Genomic DNA, 22274 nt, shown 5'->3' with positions numbered 1-22274 from the left:
GGGCCATTATCATTACCATATGCTTCTTTTATTACCTTTGTCCTCTGGGACCTGATATCCTGCAAGATTTGCTCCACAAAACAATGCATTTGTAAATTAATAACCAATTATTTTTTTACCAATTATTTTTTTAAAAAAACTCTTGGCGAACTAATAGCATCTGTAACTCCCCACCACAGTTATTGGCCTAAGAAACCTTTAGTGTCAATTTAGTACAAATTTAGTGTATAAAATCAAAGAATTTGTTACCAGGATTTCACATGTAATTTTTCTGTTATTTATGAAAATTTTTGCAAAACAGTAAAGATGCAGCCTGAAGCTCAAAACTTCCACTGATCTTTGTCTACAAATCGGTCCTGCAGTCAAACCATGAGCACACCAGCTTTATGTTCATTCACACGTTTTTAAAATGTCAACTCAGAAGAGAGTTTTGGAATTCATTTACAAGAACATTTCTGAAGTGAGCCATGGAAGATGGGGGCATTGTCCTTAAAGTGTTAAAGCTTCAAAAGCACATGAGTGTTGGGACCTTGGAAGCCATATGCTTGGATTCATTCATAAATATCCAAGCAGTAGACCCAAAAAAGACATACATGTAGTCTGCTTTAAGTAAGGCTTCATTCTGTAGTAGAGGCTTACCTAGAAACTCCCCACACAAGAGACATTCTATATGTGCATGTCCAAGTTAACAATTAAGTTTCCAATCTTGAGAAATAGAGAAGCTTTGGGAACCATCCAGGTCTCATGACTTCCCAGTTTTGTAATGTATTTGTAAGATATCAGGTTAAGATTAGTCAATATTCTATAACATGAAGTCCGTGCTGATTGCATTCTGCTCATTTTGGACCCCAGAGATCTCACAGAATACCATGCCACAGCAGCAGTTCCAAGCTATCTTCTATGAGATATTTAACATCTGACACTTTCTTTACAAAGTAAAGCATCGTCTACTTACAATGAACCTTTGAACTCTTACAGTGAAGACTTACAACTAAACCACAAGGCCTAGTTTATGATGTCTATTATACTATGAGTCTCAATTTCTGCATTCATTTTCAATGGTCATTAATTCCCAGGCAGGTAACCCTCCAGGACACAACTGGCAGATGGTGCTAAATCATGATAGAATGGTCCTGTTGGTGACTTACCATATTGACAGTGGGGTCCGTGAAATCCTCGTGAACAAAGGCACTGCTGTGTGTCTCCATCCCAGCATTCCCTTCCACTGAAATGAGTTCCCAAAGAAGAGACAGCTAAAAGGAGTGTGCAAATGAAGGACAGGTAGAGTTGGAAGGAAGAAAGAAGACCATTAGAATAGGCACAGAGTGTGCAGGTAGTATAACATGATCTAGAAATTTCCACTGGCCCCTCCAAAAGATATCATATATAAAATTATTATAGAAAATTGTCATTACAAGACAATGGCTAACTTTGTGAAGCCTTGCAGAATTATCTGTATGTGCATTCCTGGTGTTTTTTGCCTACACGCAGATTCTGAGAACCCCTCTAGACCAACAGTATGAATCTACCCTTTAACAAGACAGCAGACTATTTATATTCACATGAAGTATTGGCATAAAGAAGATGCATGATAAGGTGACTGTGTTCACAATGATCATTAAAAAAATCAAAAAAAATGCTAATATTTAACCAGAGGCAAAGAATTTGAGTAGTTGTTAAACAATAAATAAATATAAAGACTTTATCACAGAGCTGTCAATTTCCTAGACTTTATAGCATAATTATTGTGGGCAGATCTTTTCACTGATGTCAAACCAACCAGCCACAGTGGCCCAAGTTTAAACATCCCAACTTACCACAGCACTCAACCCTATGCCCACATTCAACAAAACTTCTCCATTGTCTATCAAGAGCAGAAAGCATGTAGGGAAAGGAGACGGAATGCTGGCAAACTCTACAGCACACAGAGGCAAGAGAGAGGAACTGTGCTGTGGTGCTGCACTGACTAGACGCACAAGGCAGTCTCAGGGACTTGGCAATCACCATCAGCACAAAACACAGATAAAGGCCTCATGAAACAGACCACCCCTCCCAGCCTGGTGAACCATATAATGCTACTAGTTCTGCTCCTGAGCACTGCCAAACACAACACTCCAAAGATTCAGAAATACCATCGCCAGAGGTTTGTAAACAGTGCAAACCTCATCTTGCAAAGTAAACTGCCTCCAGAGGTCTGCAATTAATCATGACAAGTCCAAGTTGAGAAATCCCATTTAGATTTAGTACAGTGATTTCCCTCTGGACTTCTGAACCAACTATGGATTACAAATTTGATGATATGGAAAAGGGGCAAACAGGCAAGTGGGATGGACATCAAGGAAAGCCTTGCTGGCTTTAAAGCAACTGTCCTTTATATTGACAGAATACACAGCAGCTTTCAGGGTCCTGAGCTGCAACCCAGCATGAAAATGCTTAACAGAAAGGCTTTTTATGCATGTTTTCCCATGTTATGTGTGAGCCATTAGTGTAGAGCGGTAGTTCTGAACCTGTGGATCATGACCCCTCAACAGGGGTCACCTAAGATCACCAGAAAAATACAGGTATTTACATTTGATTCACAACGGTAGCAAAATTACGGCTATGAAGTCAGCAAAAATAATTTTATGGTTGGGGGTGTCACCACAAACTGAGGAACCGTATTAAAGGGTCTCAGCAAAAGGAAGGTTGAGAGCCATTGGTCTAGAGCAATGCTGTTAATCTGCAGTGCTTCTAAAGATGTTGAAATGTGATAGGCATCGTGCGGTGGAAATAACAGCCTTTCCCTCTTGGAAAAGATACCTGGGCAGGAAGAATTGGACTTACAGGTGAAGCAGCCTGGTTCATCATCCCATTGGTTCCAACCAGGGCAGCACCGGAAGACTGTCTGGTGCTCTGTGGCATACACATGTCTGTAGATGATGTAGTAGCGAACCCTACAGAGCACAAGATATCAATCAGGGAAACGTATCAGTCCTCTGATGGCAAACTTAGTTCACAGTTATAAAAATGCCTCCCTCCAATTCAAATGCTGCCACCTGCATTGGGAGGTAGACGAATGAGAAGATGGATAGCTATGGACATATACTTTGTATACAGTACATAACAACAACATCACACGTGCAATCAACATAGTTTTAGGCATAGCATGAGGAAGATTAAAGACCCTGTGTGCAGTTTATCCTAATATCTAGATAATGCAGTCTATCCTAAAGACCTCTCAAGTTATCAAGGGTGAAATCCAAAGTTGTAAGAAGAATACTGAAACCCTGGAAAAGAAGATTTATGCATTTCAGATTAACATCAGAGGGTCATTATACATCGGTCCCACTCTAGCTCGCATTCTCAACCAGAATTAAGGTAAAAAAAAAAAAAAAAGGGTGACGGTCCTTAGTTGGGGTTAGGGAGAATGCAAAGAATAAACTGATGAAAGCGTTATGTGCCCCTAGAGTGAGCACAGTACACGATGGGTAAAAGTATGTGTGTGGGCTGCAGAGATGGCTCAGAGGTCTTATAGAGGGTTCAAGTTAACAGTGCCTATCTGTGGTAGCTTATAACTGCCTGCAGCTCCAGCCCCGGGCGAATGGCCCTCCCTTCTGGCCTCTGCAATGTCAAAAGTTTACTTGGGATGTAGCAATTACAGTACCAGGGGATTTCAAAGACAGTTTCATGAGAAAGGAACAGAATGTTTACCACAGTGTTGAATTGTCTGCCGACCATGGTGCCCAATATGTCAAAGCATACTGATTTCCTATTAAATCAAAGTTCTATGTACGTTTTATCCTCAAAGTTATAGCTCCTTCTTTTCCATTCATGTACATTGTCCTGTGTCCTAGCACAAATCCCTCATTATTCAAAACTAGTTTCTGTTTCCACTTCCTCTAGAGTCTCGCCGCTCTCTATCAACTCTCTTTATTGCTACAAACAAAGTTTATTGGCTTCAACATCACTTATGGCATTTAATTATTCAACATCTTGAAATACTGCCTAGTATTTTTTTGTGTGTGTACATCTTTCCAATTAGGATATGACTCAATGTATAGCCAAACAAGAAGGGGATGTGTGGCAAGAAGCCAATTATTTTCCTACGTTGCTACCCTTCCCAATCAGTGCCACAGCAGAACTGTTAAACGGTAAGCACTCAGCGAAGAGCAGACGAAGCCTGTGTTACAGATTCATGTTTGTTTTCCCCCAATTCTAAGCAGCGACAAGGCTGGGTATTTTCTTTGGTTCAGATCAATATTTACAATGATTAAACCACAATTGGGTAATACAAAAAATTTAAATTTAAAACCATTTTCAAAAACAATTTCTAGGGCCAGAGAACTGTCGTAGTTGGTAAACGACTTCTGCTCCTAGCTAGTGAGCTGGTTCAACCCCTTGAATATATATGAAAACTGGGACACATTTATAACCCCAGTATGCCTAAGAGGCAGATCGGAGGCAGAGGCAGGAGAACTCCCCGAAATCACTGGCCAGGAAAGGCAGCACGTGCAGCAGGGAGCAAAGATCACCTGGCCTCTAACAACCTGAAAACTGAAAACCAACACCCGGGGCTGACCTCTGACCTCTGTATGTGAGCCATGGCACATAGGGAGGAACACACACACACACACACACACACACACACACACATACACACACACACACATACACACTCCTTTAATCAATAAAAACATATATACTATAATCATTCTCCTAATTTTTGTGATAAATTCATTGCTATTGGTTTGTATTAACACACATCTTGAGCACCTTCCGGGTATCAAGCTTTATGCTGCATGTGTAAAACATGTATTCTGCACTCCTCATGCTATCCATGTGTGCCATTATTTTTATAGCTTTACACACGAATGCTCAGAGAAATAAAGGAATTTAACTCAGGGCCACAAAGCAAGTGATAAACAGGAAAATTGTTCTAACTTAACTGTCAATTAAATATTCTCAATTTAAAACACCTCCCCAAAGAATATTCACCTAAAGGATAAACATACACACACATATGCATATTTACACTTATAGATTATTTAATCTGTATTATCACTGTTGTCATGCTTGTACAATGAAAAGGCTAGAGTCTTAGAAACGCCCTAGCTTTTCACTGCGTATCATGGTATTAATGAGTTCACTAACCTGGAACCACACTTTCTTATTAAGATTTATCATAAGTTTCGATCCTTTTGATTCATTTACATAAAACCCAGCCCATTATCAGCCATTTGCATCAGAAGATTTGTGAAAACCGTTTTAAATCTGTGAAACACCTAAGGTCTCCCTGGACTTGTAGGAAGCATTGTGGACACTTGCTTTCCCCCACTCTCAACAGCCTGCTGTGTCGATCCGCATTCAAAGACTGTAGTAAAGTTAAAGAAGCTGTGGTTTCAAAGAGCTCTACTCTGACAAGAGCGGGTCAGATGTTGGTTCACAGCTGCAGAGACCCTGGATCAAGCAGAGCCAAATTTAGCAAACCAACACAATATCCCTTGTTTCTGCTGGTTCTCTGATCTTTAGCTTTCAATGCTACATCATATCCTGAGGTAAAATTGGTGTCATAAAACCAAAAATAGTTCACACATCGTCAAGGTTTAATACAAAATAAGCACCTATCCCACTCCTTAAGGAAACTATATAATTGTGAATTTTCTTGGTAAGTGTTCCTTAGCCTTCTTTCTTAATTATCCCACCACTTCCTACAGCTCACAGGATAAAGTATTTAGGAACAGATGGGGTTTCTGGTTTGGGGTTTTAACAGTCACAGGAGTTAGGACATCACCTTACCTTCTTTCATATCCCATACACCACCGTGGGCCTGAGCAGCCTTGTCTCCAGAACTGGATGGTGTCTATGAAAGCTCGGGTGCATGGGCGTGACAGTCTTACCAAGGTCAGCTGCTCCTCTCTGCAAACATTTGGCCTTCACAAAAAGAAAAAATGAGCAGTTACACGAGAAGCTGTGAGCAAGGTTTTTTTGTACAAAGCATGGGCGCTTATCCATTTATTTTTCACAAAAGGTTTGTAATGGCTTAGAGAAATACATAAAGAAAGTAACAAGTGAGAGCTGGGGAGATGGTCCAGCGGTTATGAGCACTAGCTGTTCTTCCAGAGGTCCTGACTTCAATCGCCAGTACCACATGGTGGCTCACAACCATCTGTAATGGGATCCAATGCCCTCTTCTGGTGTGCATGAAGACAGCATGCTCATATACAAAACAAAAATGCATTTACATAAAATGAATAAACCTTTTAAAAAAGAAAGTAACAGGCAAAAAGTCAGCCAATGTCTTTTTTTAAAGTTCAGGCTTCATAGCAGTGTGCAATTGTCATGTGTCAATTAAGGTAAAATATTTGTGCTCTCTGAGGCCAGGAAGTGAGAAAACTGAAATAGATTTTGAAGACCCAGAACATCTTAGAGATATGCAACTTGTTCAGATCATTAAGCTGCCTATTGAGTTCTGAATTTTTTGAAACAAAGCTTAGAAAGGAAAACAATGTCAGAATTTTCAATATCCATGAAGAAAAAGCCAGCCAGCTTATCAAAGAACTTCAATCTTTCCTGGAACGCATTTCTGAGCAATATTTTCCATCTGTATGTTTAACTTGATTTCGCATGTAATGTGATGTTTGTTTAAACACAAATAATTGTCAACCTCCTTGCCGGGCTTCCTTCCTGCTCTGTTATAAGACACTCACCTAAGGCAAACTGGGAAGGAAGGGAGTACATCAAAAGGTCTGTTGACAATAAAGAACGCATCACTCTGCAGAATCCCACTGTAGGAATAGAGCCTGAAAGAAAGATAGTCCAGACTCATAGGACTTTAAGACTAGAATGTACTGATAATCTTAGAAGCTTCTATAAGTTTAAGAATTCTTTTGGTATTGACCTATATTTTCTGGCTCAAAGTAGTCTTCATTTGGAATAATATTAATTATAGTAGCAAGCTGGGCAAACCACTCATGGTTTCCATGCCTTCGAGGCCTTTTACAAGCCATACACAGACACAAACTGAGAATGGGAATGATTAGTCCAACTCTGATGTTTCTAACTCCAGAAAGCTGACATTCTGATGCAGTCTACCTTACACTGGGATCCTACTCACAGCCAGCTAAAGAAAAAAAAAAAAAAAAGAACTCGGAATTGTCACAGTCAGCTCCTAAAAAATCGTTGTGAACTTGCCTGGGGATGCAAACTTAATACTGATAAACAAATGCCTAAAAGTGTGCCCAAATGTGACTCAGTGACACCGCCCCCACTGACCACGGTTTCCCTCCTTTAGCACCACGAGATCTCACAGCTCATTTCTCACATACATTTCTAAAAGGCAATTGTTTAGATTTGTCATTGCCAACCTCTGAACTTCATTTATGAGTTTGCATAGCACATTTTAATACTTAAACTAAAGGTGGAAATAACAAAGGAAGTATAAAAATAGCACCTAAGACAGGCGTCCTTAAAATGATCAGGAATTGGGCAGCAAGCCTAAAGAATTTCTTAGCATTTGAGAATCTGCTAGCCAGGCATGGTGGTACATGCCTTTACTCCAGCACTTTGGAAGCCAAAGTAGGCAAACTCTGTGAGTTTGAGGCCAGCCTGGTCTACATAAATAAGTCCAGGATAGCCAGGGCTCCATTACACAGAGAAACTATGTCTCGAAAAACAAAACCAAACAATCTGCTAATATAGAGGATACAAGTATATTTGTATATATATATACATATATAGAGATATATGCATATATTTATATAAACACTTATGCATATATATATGCATATATAAACAAGTATATAATATATACACCATGTATTATATATCTACCTGTATAGACATACAAATATATACATGAATACAAATATATCTTTATTTGCTGTTCTGTGATTTTTATGAGCCAAGCAGCCCAAATAGAATGAGCAAGAATGTCTGATATTTTGTTATTAACAATATAATGCATTACACAGAAGCTCACATTGAATTCCAATGTACAATGTCTCTTTCTATCTACCCACCAATCCACTCATTTGAAAGCTATTTATTTTGTACCTGTACACATAATGGATTGTTTCAGAAGCATTCCACAAAATAAGACATTGGGTATGTGTCATCTATCATAAAGGACTGACAGGAAGTGATGAACAGAGGCACATTAGGAGGACTAGCCAGTAAAGGACACATCACCAAGCTATCTAGAGTAGGTAAACTGTCCTCAAAAATAATTAAGGAGACTTATTAATTCCTCACAGGGATTGGTTAAGGACAATTCCCTCCATAGTATTTCAAGCCAAAGCACAATTAAGGCAAAAAGAGTTTCTAGAAGTCATATCAGCTGTCTAGTTGGACTTAAATTGATATAAGAAAGGTTTTCTGTCCATCATGTACAAGAGTTAGGCACTATTAATTTCTAGCTTAATCCTACCCTTGTCTGGGGTCACCTGAATGTCATTAAAAATACAAGCCACCAAGTTCAGATCCAAGCAAAGAAAGCAATCTAAGGTACCTTCTTTATCTGTGGCAGAATCCCAGCATCCTTTGCTACTCCCTGCTTCCTCTCCCAACACAAAAACAAGGGCTGTTAGGGAAACATGTGGCAGAAAAAGAGATGTCTCAGACAGAAATGACAACAGACCCTTCTGCTGTCCTTGTTGGATCCTGGGTGCTGTTGGAATCATGGTTCCAGTCTGCAGTGGCAGAAAGGAGGAACCAGATGTTAAGGCTGACATGTAAGGCCGAATAAAGATGTATTTGTATTCATTCATTCATGTATGCATACACACAGGCTTTAAACTGAACTGGAATAAGTTAACAAGTGACTTTAAAATCAACAAATGATGTGTAATGATGGGGACATGGGCAACAAGTTGACATAATTTATTGATTAGGTAAGTAAACAAATAGCCCTGTGTTGTATTCCAGCACACTGAGACTTTTTGCAAGTCAGTATGGTTGCCTGATGTGGATGGTTCCCTCTACCTCTTATCCTTGCTACCTTATCTAGAACCAGGTGGCTGTCTCGTGGAACTTACCATCCTAACAGGTCCCTGGAGAAGGGAAGAGACACAAAGGACAATTTACTCCATGCCATAAACTTACTTTGAGGTATTATTTGTCTCCTCACACTCCTTCTTAGTAAATTCAGGGCCACTTCTGCCTACATCCACACTCACACCCTAGTGAATACCCCCTGAGTCCCAGCACACCACTGCTCTGTGTTGTCCAACCACCAATCCCCACTCTGGTCTACTTTGTTTCCAAATGTTCCTGTGTTGTTGTTGTTGTTGTTGTTGTTGTTGTTGTTGTTGTTGTTGTTCTTCTTCTTCTTCTTCTTCTTCTTCTTGTTATAAGTGTTTTAAAAGATCTTACCTAGCTTTGACAGATATCTTATGAAGTAGAACCTATAAATATATTCATAAAAACATTTCGATAAAGAGTTTTAATCTACCTTCTAAGTTCTTAAATGTGATCTTTTGGCTCGAGACTAAAATATTATTTCTAACTTAGTTCTATGGTGATATAAAGAGGGTGTTAATCTGGTTGTTCCCAAATAAATGACTAGACTGTTTGGTCTTTAAGGGGATCCAGTAATCCAGATGTACATATCATTTAATGCATGGGAAGGGTTCAGAGCAATATGTGACAGATAATCCACATTTAGCTATATGTCAGGTGTAGATTTTCATCGCATTAGTAAACTGAGATAAATTTCTCAAAGAAATAACAATCTACAACATCTAATTGTTACATCGCTACTAATTTGCCACACAGTGAAACAGATGAAAGTGGATAATGTGTCATTTTCTTTCAAAGAAGACTTAAACTGACACTTCCTAATGAAAACACTAATTAAAATTAATAACAAGGCAGCACATTGCTTCTGCTGCTTCTGACCCTCGATCCCCTTAGGTATGCCCCAGTCTGTGCTCCTTCATATTGTGACATAACTGGAGACCAGGGACTGGCCTTACTTGTCCTCAAACTGATAGTGGAGCATCCTGATTCCATAGACTGAGAGAGCAGAGCAACCCAAATGAGGGCTCAGGAAGGAAAGCACCCTCATGGCTCTGAAGTTTATTGCTGTGTGCACTTCCTGCTTTATTGTCATGAGCTGGATCTCTCCGCAGCTGCAAATTAATTTCCTCTGCTCCCTAAATGAATTACACGTAACCGTTTCTAAAAATGACTACAGCTATGAAAGTCATTTCCACTTAATAACTAACTATTAATCTCATATTTCTTGGTGTCACTTTAGTATGAAGTGCAAACGAAAATTATGCTAAACATTGCAAATTTATAGCAAACACCAGCCTTGATTTATATTATTATAGATGGTTTATCACCAGAAGCAATCTAAACAAAACTCCATCAGATAGATGTTACAATTTGTATTTATTTCTCCCAGCACTAAATAGTTCCTCAATTTCAGAACTATCATTAATTTCTTATAAATGCAGATCTTTATTCCTTATTTTAATCTACAATGATTCCTCTAAGTCTTCAGAAGATTAGCATTTACATAGAATATTCAAATAACCATTATAAATGAGATTTGGTGTTCCCTGGGCAATCTCTTAGCAATGATGCATAAAGGACTTAAAAGGAATGGGTGGTCCCCATCGATCCAGGATGTAATGGGCTAACAGTGCATTTCTCCTTCCTTTTAAATGATCACCTTACAATTCAAAATCCAATCATTTATATAAAAAATTCATTATCTGTGAATGTCTTTAAATTGTTTTGACTACCTCTGTAATCATCTAAATGTATTATGCATTCTTTAGATCCCCAGGAAGATCTAAGCCTCTGCACTGATCATAATTAAAAGGAACTAACTGTAAGCATTTATTTGCCTTACTTATTTGGTTACCACAAAGCCAAGAGCCTTGTGAATCTGACTCTGACCACACAGTCTACAAACATTGACCACTCAGTCTATACCCAGTTCCTTCTAGTTAATCCACCCCAACTCAGCCTTCTTGATCCCTGTTAATATCTGTCTGACTTAAAGACTTCACTAGCTAAATTTTTACAGTACCTGTTTCTCCAAACAGAAGACAGAGCCATGTTACTTAGAGAAGCCCAGCTAACCATCCCTGTGTAACATGTGTATCTGTCTGCTGATTCCTCCCCCAACTACTCTCCTGGCTTCTCCCCATCTCCTGGGTCTATGTTGAGAAGTTATTTATGAAGACTGATTTATATGATCTATTTTCTTTCTCTAAAACATGGCCCTTCATACTAATGTATGTTCAACCTCATGGCATAAACAGTCAGTTAACTCAAACTTAATAGAAATCACATGCTTTGAAGATCCTGTGATGAAGAATTCATGAAGTCACTCCAAAATTTCTCTTAGCTTTTATGATGTATCAGCAATTCTGTTAGGGGCCTACACTACAGTCAAGTATGAACTGCCCTTGAAGTTAATAAAAGGACTCACTTCTGGAAGAGGTTAAATGATACTTTCAAATAGTGTACCACTTGTACAAAATTGGTAACATAAGATGTGTTTACTCTTCATGAAGATGCCCCAGATTATATAAGCCTCCATTAAAACTGAGATTTGCTCCGATCAAAGGAAACATCTGTTTATCAAGCACTAAAAATACTGAGGAAATTAAAGGAAGAAAATATTTATGAATGGGAAGATAAGCCATGCTTTTTGATGTGAAATTATCAACATTGGTTGACTGTATATAGTAAAACTTCTAATACCCCTATGGACCCAAAAGAAAGCTAAAAATGTAAACAAAATTCAAATAGGTCAAGCAATAGTGAACAAAAGGAACAGAGCTGAAAGCATCACTCTACATGATTTCAGGACCTACTACAGAATCACAATGATCAAAACAGGTCTACATTAATATAAATCACACGGAAGAAAAGAACAGACTAGAGAAGCCACATATAAACTCAAGAGCTAAGAGTCAGCTTGTGGGGTTGGGGATTTAGCTCAGTGGTAGAGTGCTTGCCTAGCAACCGCAAGGCCCTGGATTCGGTCCCTAGCTCCGGAAAAAAAAGAGAGTCAGCTTGTTTTCTACAGGGATACTAAGAGCACACCACAGGGAAAAGGTAATCTCTCCAGTAGATGGTGATCAAACAACTGGACATCTACATCCAGAATGTAGTTCAAATTTTATCTCACTGCACATATAGAAGTCAACACCACACTGACTTAAATATAACTTTAAACTATTGGGTCACTTTAAAGAACTGGGTCACTCTGATCATATTAAAAGGCAGGATCATACAGGGTGATTCAACGTTCAGGGTACGGTTTTAATTAGCCATTGATTTCAGGGAGTGGTTAATGGTGGAGGAAGGGGCTCCTGATAAAAACAGTGAGGAGTGAGTTTAGTTCTTACATGCATTCATTTTTCCTGCGTATGTGTGTGGGTACATGTGTGCCATGTTCTGATTGTGGAAGTCAGTTCTTTCCTTCTACTATGAGGATTCTAGGAATCAAACTCAGGCTATCAGGCTTGAGAGCAGGTGCCTTAACCTGATGAGCCATCTCAATTGCCCAAGACCCTCCCCTGCCCCCACTTTGAACCTAATGTTGTGAACCCAGAGGAAGCAGTGCTGTCTGTCCTCAGACCCACTGTGTATATAGGAACCCCTGCACATGTAGCCAGAAAAGGGCTGTATCACAGGCCTCCCATGAAATGAAGGTTTGTATTAGTCTATCTCTTGAGTGTGTGTGTGTGTGTTTTTTTTTTTTTTATCTTTATTAAATTGGGTATTTCTTATTTACATTTCAAATGTTATTCCCTTTCCTGGTTTCCAGACCAACATCCCCCTAACCCCTCTCCCCTCCCTTTCTATATGGGCTTCCCCTCCCCATCCTCCCCCATTACCACCCTCCCCCCAACAATCACATTCACTGGGGGTTCAGTCTTGGCAGGACCAAGGGCTTCCCCTTCCACTGGTGCTCTTACTAGGCTATTCATTGCTACTTATGAGGTTAGAGTCCAGGGTCAGTCCATGTATAGTCTTTGGGTAGTGACTTAGTCCTGGAAGCTCTGGTTGGTTGGCATTGTTGTTCATATGGGGTCTCAAGCCCCTTCAAGCTCTTTCAGTCCTTTCTAAGATTCCTTCAACGGGGGTCCCGTTCTCAGTTCAGTGGTTTAATGATGGCATTCGCCTATGTATTTGCTGTATTCTGGCTGTGTCTCTCAGGAGAGATCTACATCTGGTTCCTGTCGGCCTGCACTTCTTTGCTTCATCCATCTTATCTAGTTTGGTGGCTGTATATGTATGGGCCACATGTGGGGCAGGCTCTGAATGGGTGTTCCTTCTGCCTCTGTTCTAAACTTCAATGCCCCTAACAAGGAAATTTTCTCATTTCGTGCCCGGTATCTTAAAATGTTAAAACTACATGTTGAAGAGAAAATCTATAAAAAGAGGGAGACATTCATCATGCTGAATTGCACATGCATACATACATACACATGCCCCAGCATATTAAATGCACGCACATATGAGCATAATGGTTGAGTGAGTCATTTGTAGATGAATGTGTTGTTCCTTTTTTTAAAAAAATTGAGTTTTTTTGTTTTGTTTTTGGGGGGTAGAGGAGGCTGAGAATTTTTGTTTTGGGAATTTGGGGAGTTTTGATTTTGTTTGTTTTTGGTTTTAGTGAGGGTCAGAGAATGAAGAGAGATGCTATTCGAAGGACAACCGCCGAATACAACTAATTCCTACCGAGTCTTTTTTTTCCTCTGACTGCTAAAAACTGAAAAAAAAAAAAAAAAAACAGAACAGAACAAAACAAAACAAAAAATCAAACAACCTGAAAGTGTGATTTTTTTTTTCCTTAGGAAAGGTTCTGTGTTTCTTGGCCATAGTGATCACCGACTTTTCTGAATTCTGAGTCACTTACAGCCCAGCCTTCATCACAGTATTCAATTACCTAACCCTTCCCAGGTTTTCTGTATGTTTATTGTTTTCCTGTATCTCAGTATCCTCTGTCTCTGACACATGTTCTTTAAGGACAGAGATCACATCTTAGCATCTCCTATCATGTCCAGCCACCCTGAGCTGAATAAATCACTATGTAAATAATTATTTCTCCTTCCTAAGGCGACATCTAGCACTGTTTATTCTTCTAGCATATGAGCTTGCTGCATCTGCTTCTTGGAACAACGTAGTTCCAATTAGTTGGAACTGTCTATAATTTTCTTCTTACCTAAGGATCCAATACTTTTTTCATTTCTGAAACCTCCCATGGGCCTTACAGTGCAAATGGTCCATCGTGAGTCCTAAGGATGTAGCAATTAGTTGGAATTTATTGAAAATGGAATTCTGACTGTTCCTCGACCTTGTATAACTGGGATTTTGAAAGGGGCAAGAATGAGACAGAGGAGGAGACTAACTCTTCCCTGAGGAATTGGGCAGTTGTTAGCACTGTTGGGATCCGTTAAAAATTATCAGCAGTGTTTATGATGTCTTACAAATTCTTATAATACCCACTCCGAATGTTCATTTTCCCGTAAATAATCAAGATGTTGGAAATTGGGTAATTTGACTCCTTAGTTCCTTACTGCCCCTATTGCCTTGAGCAAAAGAACAGCCAGCCAGACCACCCTAGGCCAGTACTAGCCACTCTAAATACTCCAAGAGGACTGAGGAAATCATGAGAAACACAACTGATTGCACAGACTCCTGGAGGGATAGCCTCAGCCAGGGCTGTTTCCCTTTGTAACAACTTTTATGCTACAACAAGCTTTCATGAAGGCTACGTAACCTTGCACTATGTCCCCTAAGGCCAGGGGAGGGGCCCTTCTTCAGTGACCTAGCAGATAAAGTACAAAAATTGGTGTTAAAGAGATAATTCAAACTCAAGAAGGATGACCAAAATGCGAATGCTTCACTCCTTCTTTAAAAGGGGAACGAGAATACCCTTGGGAGGGAATGGGGAGGCAAAGTTTAGAACAGAGGCAGAAGGAACACCCATTCAGAGCCTGCCCCACATGTGGCCCATACATATACAGCCACCAAACTAGATAAGATGGATGAAGCAAAGAAGTGCAGGCCGACAGGAACCAGATGTAGATCTCTCCTGAGAGACACAGCCAGAATACAGCAAATACATAGGCGAATGCCATCATTAAACCACTGAACTGAGAACGGTACCCCCGTTGAAGGAATCTTAGAAACGACTGAAAGAGCTCTAGGGGGTTAAGACCGCATATGAACAACAATTCCAACCAACCAGAGCTTCCAGGACTAAGTCACTACCCAAAGACTATACATGGACTGACCCTGGACTCTAACCTCATAAGTAGCGATGAATAGCCTAGTAAGAGCACCAGTGGAAGGGGAAGCCCTTGGTCCTGCCAAGACTGAACCCCCAGTGAATGTGATTGTTGGGGGGAGGGAAGTAATGGGGGGAGGATGGGGAGGGGAACACCCATAGAGAAGGGGAGGGGGAGGGGATAGGGGGATGTTGGCCCGGAAACCGGGAAAGGGAATAACAATCAAAATGTAAAAAAGAAATACCCAAGTTAATAAAGATAAAAAAAAAAAACACACACACACACACACTCAAGAGATAGACTAATACAAACCTTCATTTCATGGGAGGCCTGTGATACAGCCCTTTTCTGGCTACATGTGCAGGGGTTCCTATATACACAGTGGGTCTGAGGACAGACAGCACTGCTTCCTCTGGGTTCACAACATTAGGTTCAAAGTGGGGGCAGGGGAGGGTCTTGGGCAATTGAGATGGCTCATCAGGTTAAGGCACCTGCTCTCAAGCCTGATAGCCTGAGTTTGATTCCTAGAATCCTCATAGTAGAAGGAAAGAACTGACTTCCACAATCAGAACATGGCACACATGTACCCACACACATACGCAGGAAAAATGAATGCATGTAAGAACTAAACTCACTCCTCACTGTTTTTATCAGGAGCCCCTTCCTCCACCATTAACCACTCCCTGAAATCAATGGCTAATTAAAACCGTACCCTGAACGTTGAATCACCCTGTATGATCCTGCCTTTTAATATGATTCCACTGGCGATTGGAAGGAACATTGAAACATTCTGAAACAGGGAGGGAGTTACTGGGATTCTATGGAAACCTGGGTTTGCTCCTGATACCTCCATTCCCCAAACACTCCAGAAGTGCACAGAAGAGGAGAGATAGAGCCCTCCGGTCTGTTTTTCTGGGAATTGGCAGTGTGAGCTTCTGCGTTCACACCCCAGCGTTAACCAGAGCCAAATATAAAAAGTCCGGTTCACAGACAGTGACCACCTGACACTGAACTGTGACAAAAGCCAAAAGCAGTCGTGATTCCAGCCTGCTGCTGCAGATCTCTGAGCCACCAAGGTTCCCACTGTAAGGAGCAGCGCAGCGCTTGTCTATCAATGCCTATTTAAGACAGGGTCTCAAAACACACATTTTCAATCAGACCTGAGATGCTGATCAAAACTGTTTGAAGTTTTCCAGATGCAACTACATTTATCTGCAGCACTTCTAAAAATAAGAGGGGGAAAAAAGCCCAAAGCCTGTCAAAGTTAATTAGATTCATACAAAAAGCTTAACAGTCCTATGCAATGTTTTTACTCTGCTACATATAAATGTACAATAATCCCATGAACACTCGGTTTAATTGCTCATAATATTTTAATTAAGGCTATGCTTTGTATAAATATCAACTCATCATTTACTGTGTCTACAGTCCCATTTAAATGATGAAGTCAATTTGACAGTACATTCATGAAAAGAGAGCCTTTTAAGAGTTTTGCTTTATGTGGTCCAGAATACTAATGGGGGTTAATTGTCAAAACAAGCCTAGCTCTAACTTCAGAAGCTCCTTCACATGTTTTTAGAAGCCACAGAACAACTGTTTCATTTGCATATGGCCTTCTGACCCAGTGCCATGAATAACATAAGGGCTACTTCAAGTCTGCCTGTCTGTGGCTGGAAAGTAGGAAGGCTCCCTTTTAGTATTTACATTTTAAGGCTGCCCTTTCAAAGATCCCCTTTAACTACTGTATTTGCGATTCAGATGATCAGATAATTAGATGTAAGATTAGATGCGCCAGAAGAGATAGCTGCTTCAATTAATCCTACAGCCCGTGCCTCTCTGCAAATCAGTTCTCCATGTGCAACAGAAAATATCAAATTAAGTTCTCAGAGCCAGGGAAATTTCAAGTCCACAGTCATTTTAATTCCATCTGAGGCAAGGATATAATTTATTACTGTAGTCTGAATTCATGTTCTCTCTTTCCAAAACACCAGTTTTAATTAGAGAACTGAGCCCCAAAAGAGTAGAAGTGGGGGGAAGACAGTTTCCTACTTTACCCACCCCACCCCACTCCCAAGGAGATTACTACCTCCTGCCTATAGGCGGTAAGTATCTCTTCTGATGTGTTTGCACAATGAGAATCGGAAAGGGATACCTTGGGGGATGAGGGCCCTACCATAGGATAGCATTGTGGCCCTGAAAGGAGCCACCTCTCATTTACAAACGAATAAGCCACAACTTCCCTGCTTTCGCTTCTGCTTTTTAATTTCCCCCAATCATTATGTCGTCCAAAAACAATCAAATAATTTCTCTCATAAAACACAAGATGAAAAAAAAAAACCTCAAATTGTCAACTATATGTGCTTTTTTATAAATAGATATTTTAACAGAATAGAAGCATGAAATAAATATAGATCTGGAAACTAGAAAACAGATGGCACAAAAGATACCGGTATTTATCTGGATGGCAGTAAGAGAGAGCACAAAACAATCAGTTCTGGATTCCGTTAAGAGTTTTTGAAAGGTATAGCCCAGGAATATAGTCCTATGGCCGGCTGCTTGTGAAGTCAGAGCGCTGTCAACAAAAGGGAACTGATGGGATTGTAGCTTTTAGGTTTTCTAGTCCGGAACTCGCAGGTGTGAAAGCTGAAGTTTGCGTCTTGTGCTGAGATATTAGCGAGGTCAATGCAACTCTAGGCCACTTGCAGCTACACTGCATCTGGAAATGCTACACTTGAGAGCTGGGGTTCAATTCCTTAGAAAAACCATCCTGTTCATTCACTCAACAAGTGTTTTTGAAATACAGAAAGGCTTCAGAGCACCTGCACAGCGATTCGTGGGTGTAAGGACACCCAGCAAATAACGAGGGGATAGCAGTAGCTAGCTGTAAATTTATTTAATATCCCTCCAATGACTAGATGGACCAGAGAGTGATAACACATGGAGATATGTTAACCACGCTGGGAACCCCTGAAGGAGAAACCTGTTAATACCAAACCATAACCAGAGCTCTCAAGTTAGGGAGGATATTTATATGTTGTTTCAGAACCAGCGTCTCCAGAGCCGAAGCGCTTTCTTCACTTTCTCCTCTGACCTCACACAGGGGACATGCCATCTACAGAGGGTGTGTTACCTCTGTCATGTGGACAGATGGGTCCCTCACCTCACACCAATTCACAAGCAGAGGCATAGCTTTCCATGGCTTTGCTCCCTTTGTTACTCTACCTAAGCAGGACGGATTCGGTCATGAGGTCACGGGGTCACGCAGTCATGCCGTCATGGCCCACGATCTAATTTTAAGGACAGGAGAGTGAGTGTCCTTTTCTTCTCTCCACTTTATTCAAGGGCCTTAGCTCCCAACCAATAACCCTACTGCCTTAATTTTCCCACTCATCTGTGTAGGGCCTCTGGCCAGCACGGGAAGCACGGCTTTGGTAGGCTTTGTGCTTCTTCCCATTCCCTCTGCCTTGATGAAAACTTAGATCACACTCCTAAAGAGAGGTTCCAAGGTCTATTCCTTTCTTTGGCCACCTCCTTGTCCTGAGGCTGACTACCAAGGTCCAGCTTTCAAAGTACTGAAATCCAGGAATCAAAAGCTCCCTTTGGTTCACCTAATTAACATTCACAATGAAAATCAAACACCTCATGCTAACATGAAGTTTCCCCTTTTACCTTTATAAGCTGCCATTTTCTATGGGACACATCTGTCTCTGCTCTATCCAGAGGCAGGCCTTTGTCTCCACCTACCCCTGCCCCAGATAAATAGCCCTTCCCCCTCCCCCTTGTTGCCTTCCCCTTCTCCCTTGCCCTCTATCTCCTGACTCTGTTTCTTATTCCCTGCCCTTTGCCCCCCCGGGACAAACACATCTCCTCTGTGTTAAGAATATGGTCTTGAGGGTTCTGAGGCAACACTGGGCCTTTCAGTGTGCTTCCTTCTCAGTTGTGCTGTCATTATTCTGTCACTCCTGTTTTCTCAGCCGCTTACTTGGGCATCACTTCCACCATGTTTTCTCCAAGTGGAGACAGATGCTTTTTGTTCTTCTTTAGGTCTTAAAACATTATTTTTTTGCATTTATGTGGTGTGTGAGTGTGTGTGTGTGTGTGTGTGTGTGTGTGTGTGTCAGAAGACAACCTGTAGTCAGAAGTTCTCTCCCTCCACTACATGAGTCCCAGGGACTGAACAAAGTCCCTCAGTCTGCTGAGCCAGTTTACTGGTCCCACCATCCCTCTTCCCCCAAGAACATCTTCTAAAGCTTGAGGTTCTCCTTCAAATTTGTGTTGATTTTCAGGAAACACCCAAACACATATCACACATGCCATCTCCAATCACCACACAAGTACCCCCATTGTCCAAGCCGTCTGTCAGCCTGCCATCCCTCAACGCATCCGTCTAAATCCTCATCTCTTCTTCAGGGTTCTGCCTAAGTACCATCGCCAGGAAAGCCGAGTATGTTTGCCCGTTATAAACAACAGTTTCCGCCACTCTCTGCTTCTGTAACAAGGCCAGGTTCAAGACATGTTAAGACAACACATGAGCTTACTGGATAGGTCACCCTAGAATCTCCTCACTGCAAATTCTTTTCAAAAACAATTCCTGTGTGTTCTAAGGCTTTGTAGTCTGCATATGTAGTTGCTTAGGAAACGTGGGTTTAATTATAGCTCTGTATGGGAACAGAATACCTCATACTCGGCAACAACGCATCTCAACAATTGACATCAGGAGGGGCTCATAACATTAGGGTTAATTCCTGGAGACCATTGAGCCCAGCACTATGGAGGTATGTAAATATCTCAGTCAATTAAGAGCTCATCACTATTTAAAGCCTTTGAGCTATTCAAAGTGTTGTAAATACAAGAGATATTTACATTTTATTCTTCTCTTCCTGTCACCAAGTCCAAACATGTCTCCAATCACAATGTGACAAAGTGTCCAGAGCAACCTCACATCTGAGTTCTTCTCCCTGTGTCATGATTCATGTGTGTGTTGTAATCTAGATAATACTTTCTGTGATGTCTTCATATCCTTAGTATATTAATTTCTTTCACTGTCCTACAAATGAACGTTGGCCTAAAAGTGAGTCTTTCTTGTTCTTCTTACATTCTGGGGGGAAAACAAACTCCAGATATTTATTTCTGCAGCTACTGCTTGCCCACATCTTTTCAAGCAACTCTTGCTAACAGCTTTCTAAAGAGTGTCCACCATGAATTCAGAGGTGTGTCTGTGTGTGTGTCTGTAACTGATTGTGTGTGTGTCTCCATCTGTCTGAGTGTGTGTCTGTAACTGATTGCGTGTGTATGCATGTCTGTGTGTGTGTGTGTGTGTGATCTCCTTTCTCTCCTCTGAGATTTAGTCTTGCTATCAAGTCCCAGTGTTTCAGTCTGACCAGGACATTATTCCTTCGTTCCAATTTAAATGTCTCACGATGCTATTTACACAGGAACATTCCAACTCCTCTGTATGGTTAAGGGAAAGTCAGGATGTGTAAGAACTTGGTGTCTTTCTGTCATTCTCTTGGATAATATTATTTTCGACATTACTTGTTCATTAGGAAAAATTAGCATACCAAATTCTGTCTCTGTAGTGACAGTCTATTTCTCTTTCCCTGTTGACTCACTATTCTTTTCTAAGCACCCATTTTAAAATTATGAAGGATTGAGGGCCACAGACATGGCTCAACAAATTCAGGTACCTACTGGCAAGCTCATGCCCAATCATGGAATCCACATGGCAGAGGGAGAAAACTGACTCCTGCAAGGGGTCCTCTGACTTCCACATTTGGCATGGCACGTGTATGCCAGCCTACCCCCACCACACACACACACAAACATGCACACAAATGAATGCAATTAATTAATTAATTAATTAAATATTTAAATCTATGAAGGATTCAGAGTCTGCTTTATGCTTAGGACATGCAACAGCTAAACTAGTCTACCTCACAACAATGTGGTGGAGCCAACCTGATTTAAAATATGCACATTATCCTTCAGTGTAAAAAATTTAAAAAACAAAACAAACAAAATCCTTACCAGCTCTGAAGACTCACATGTGTTAGCAGTTCAGGTAAAGGGCCCAGTAAATAGTCTTCTCATGCTTCATGCTCCATACCAACCAAAACCAGGGAAGATGTAACTACAGACTCTGCCTAGATGATCCAGCAACATTATAGGCTTCATGGAACACGCACATAAGAAAAAGAGATGGTAGATGGAGAACACGAAGGAATCATGGTTTTATGCACCTTAAATCTGCAAAGCTGCTAAATTGTGTTTTTAAAACAGTCAACTATGCAAATTTCCTTCCTTCAATTTGAAGGGCAAGAAAAGATTGTCTAGTGTTATTGCTAATAACTCTCGAAGATATGAAAAAAGAAATGAACAAATAAATGTCCTAATGGGTAAGATATGTGGATGGATGCAGAGACACAGTAACACAGAGCAGACACCTCCCTCTTGAGAAGCATCTGATCATAGGGCCCAGAGATAAACTACTGTGCTCTCTCCCACTCAGGACAGCACCCAAGGCTACCTTTCAAAGTAAGAAGAGTTTCTTGTAGGCAAGAGAAAACAGAATCTGGTTTTTGCTTTTGTTTTTGTCTTTGTTTTAATACATTCAGCTAATGTGTCTTTGTTTGGGGAATTGTGACCATGAAGATTCTTAAAAGGTGTTCAATGTTGCCAATTCGGTGGGTTTTGTCTGCTCACTTGTTTTTGTTTTGGTTTTATTTGCTATTTGTGTTATTAGTCCTATTTTACATTTCAGTAATTATGTGTTTCTGTACTTGATTTCTATAGTCTCTTGGCTATGCCTATTCCTCTCTTTAGTCTGAAGTCTTGCATTGAGTATTCTCTGTTGGGATAATTTGGTGAACATGATTTCTTTTTCTAGCCTATATATAACATGAAATTTTTCCTTCTTTATCCATTATGATAAATAGTTTTTCTGGGTAAAATAATGTGGAATGGCATCTGTGGTCTTTTAGAACTTGAAGTACATTGCTTCAGAGTCTACTGGTTTTTAAACTTTCCATTGAGAAA

At 40.5% G+C, this 22274-nt stretch overlaps 1 protein-coding gene across 1 annotated transcript in view; it reads right to left on the bottom strand.

Annotated features, from left to right (window-relative positions):
- The window catches only part of LOC116896971 (EGF-like and EMI domain-containing protein 1), a 566362-nt gene that overhangs the window by 502699 nt on the left and 41389 nt on the right, over positions 1–22274 (bottom strand). The window contains exons 2-4 of the mRNA XM_032898550.1: positions 5776–5910; positions 2824–2933; positions 1149–1253 (exon numbers count right to left, since the gene is read on the bottom strand). Coding sequence (XP_032754441.1) covers positions 1149–1253; positions 2824–2933; positions 5776–5910 — 350 coding nt within the window. The remainder of the gene's footprint in view (positions 1–1148; positions 1254–2823; positions 2934–5775; positions 5911–22274) is intronic.

The sequence above is a fragment of the Rattus rattus genome, chromosome 3 (genome assembly GCF_011064425.1).
Source record: "Rattus rattus isolate New Zealand chromosome 3, Rrattus_CSIRO_v1, whole genome shotgun sequence".
Lineage (NCBI taxonomy): Eukaryota > Metazoa > Chordata > Mammalia > Rodentia > Muridae > Rattus > Rattus rattus.
The sequence above is the reverse complement of the archived record's forward strand: the minus strand, read 5'-3'. Positions and strand labels throughout refer to the sequence as shown.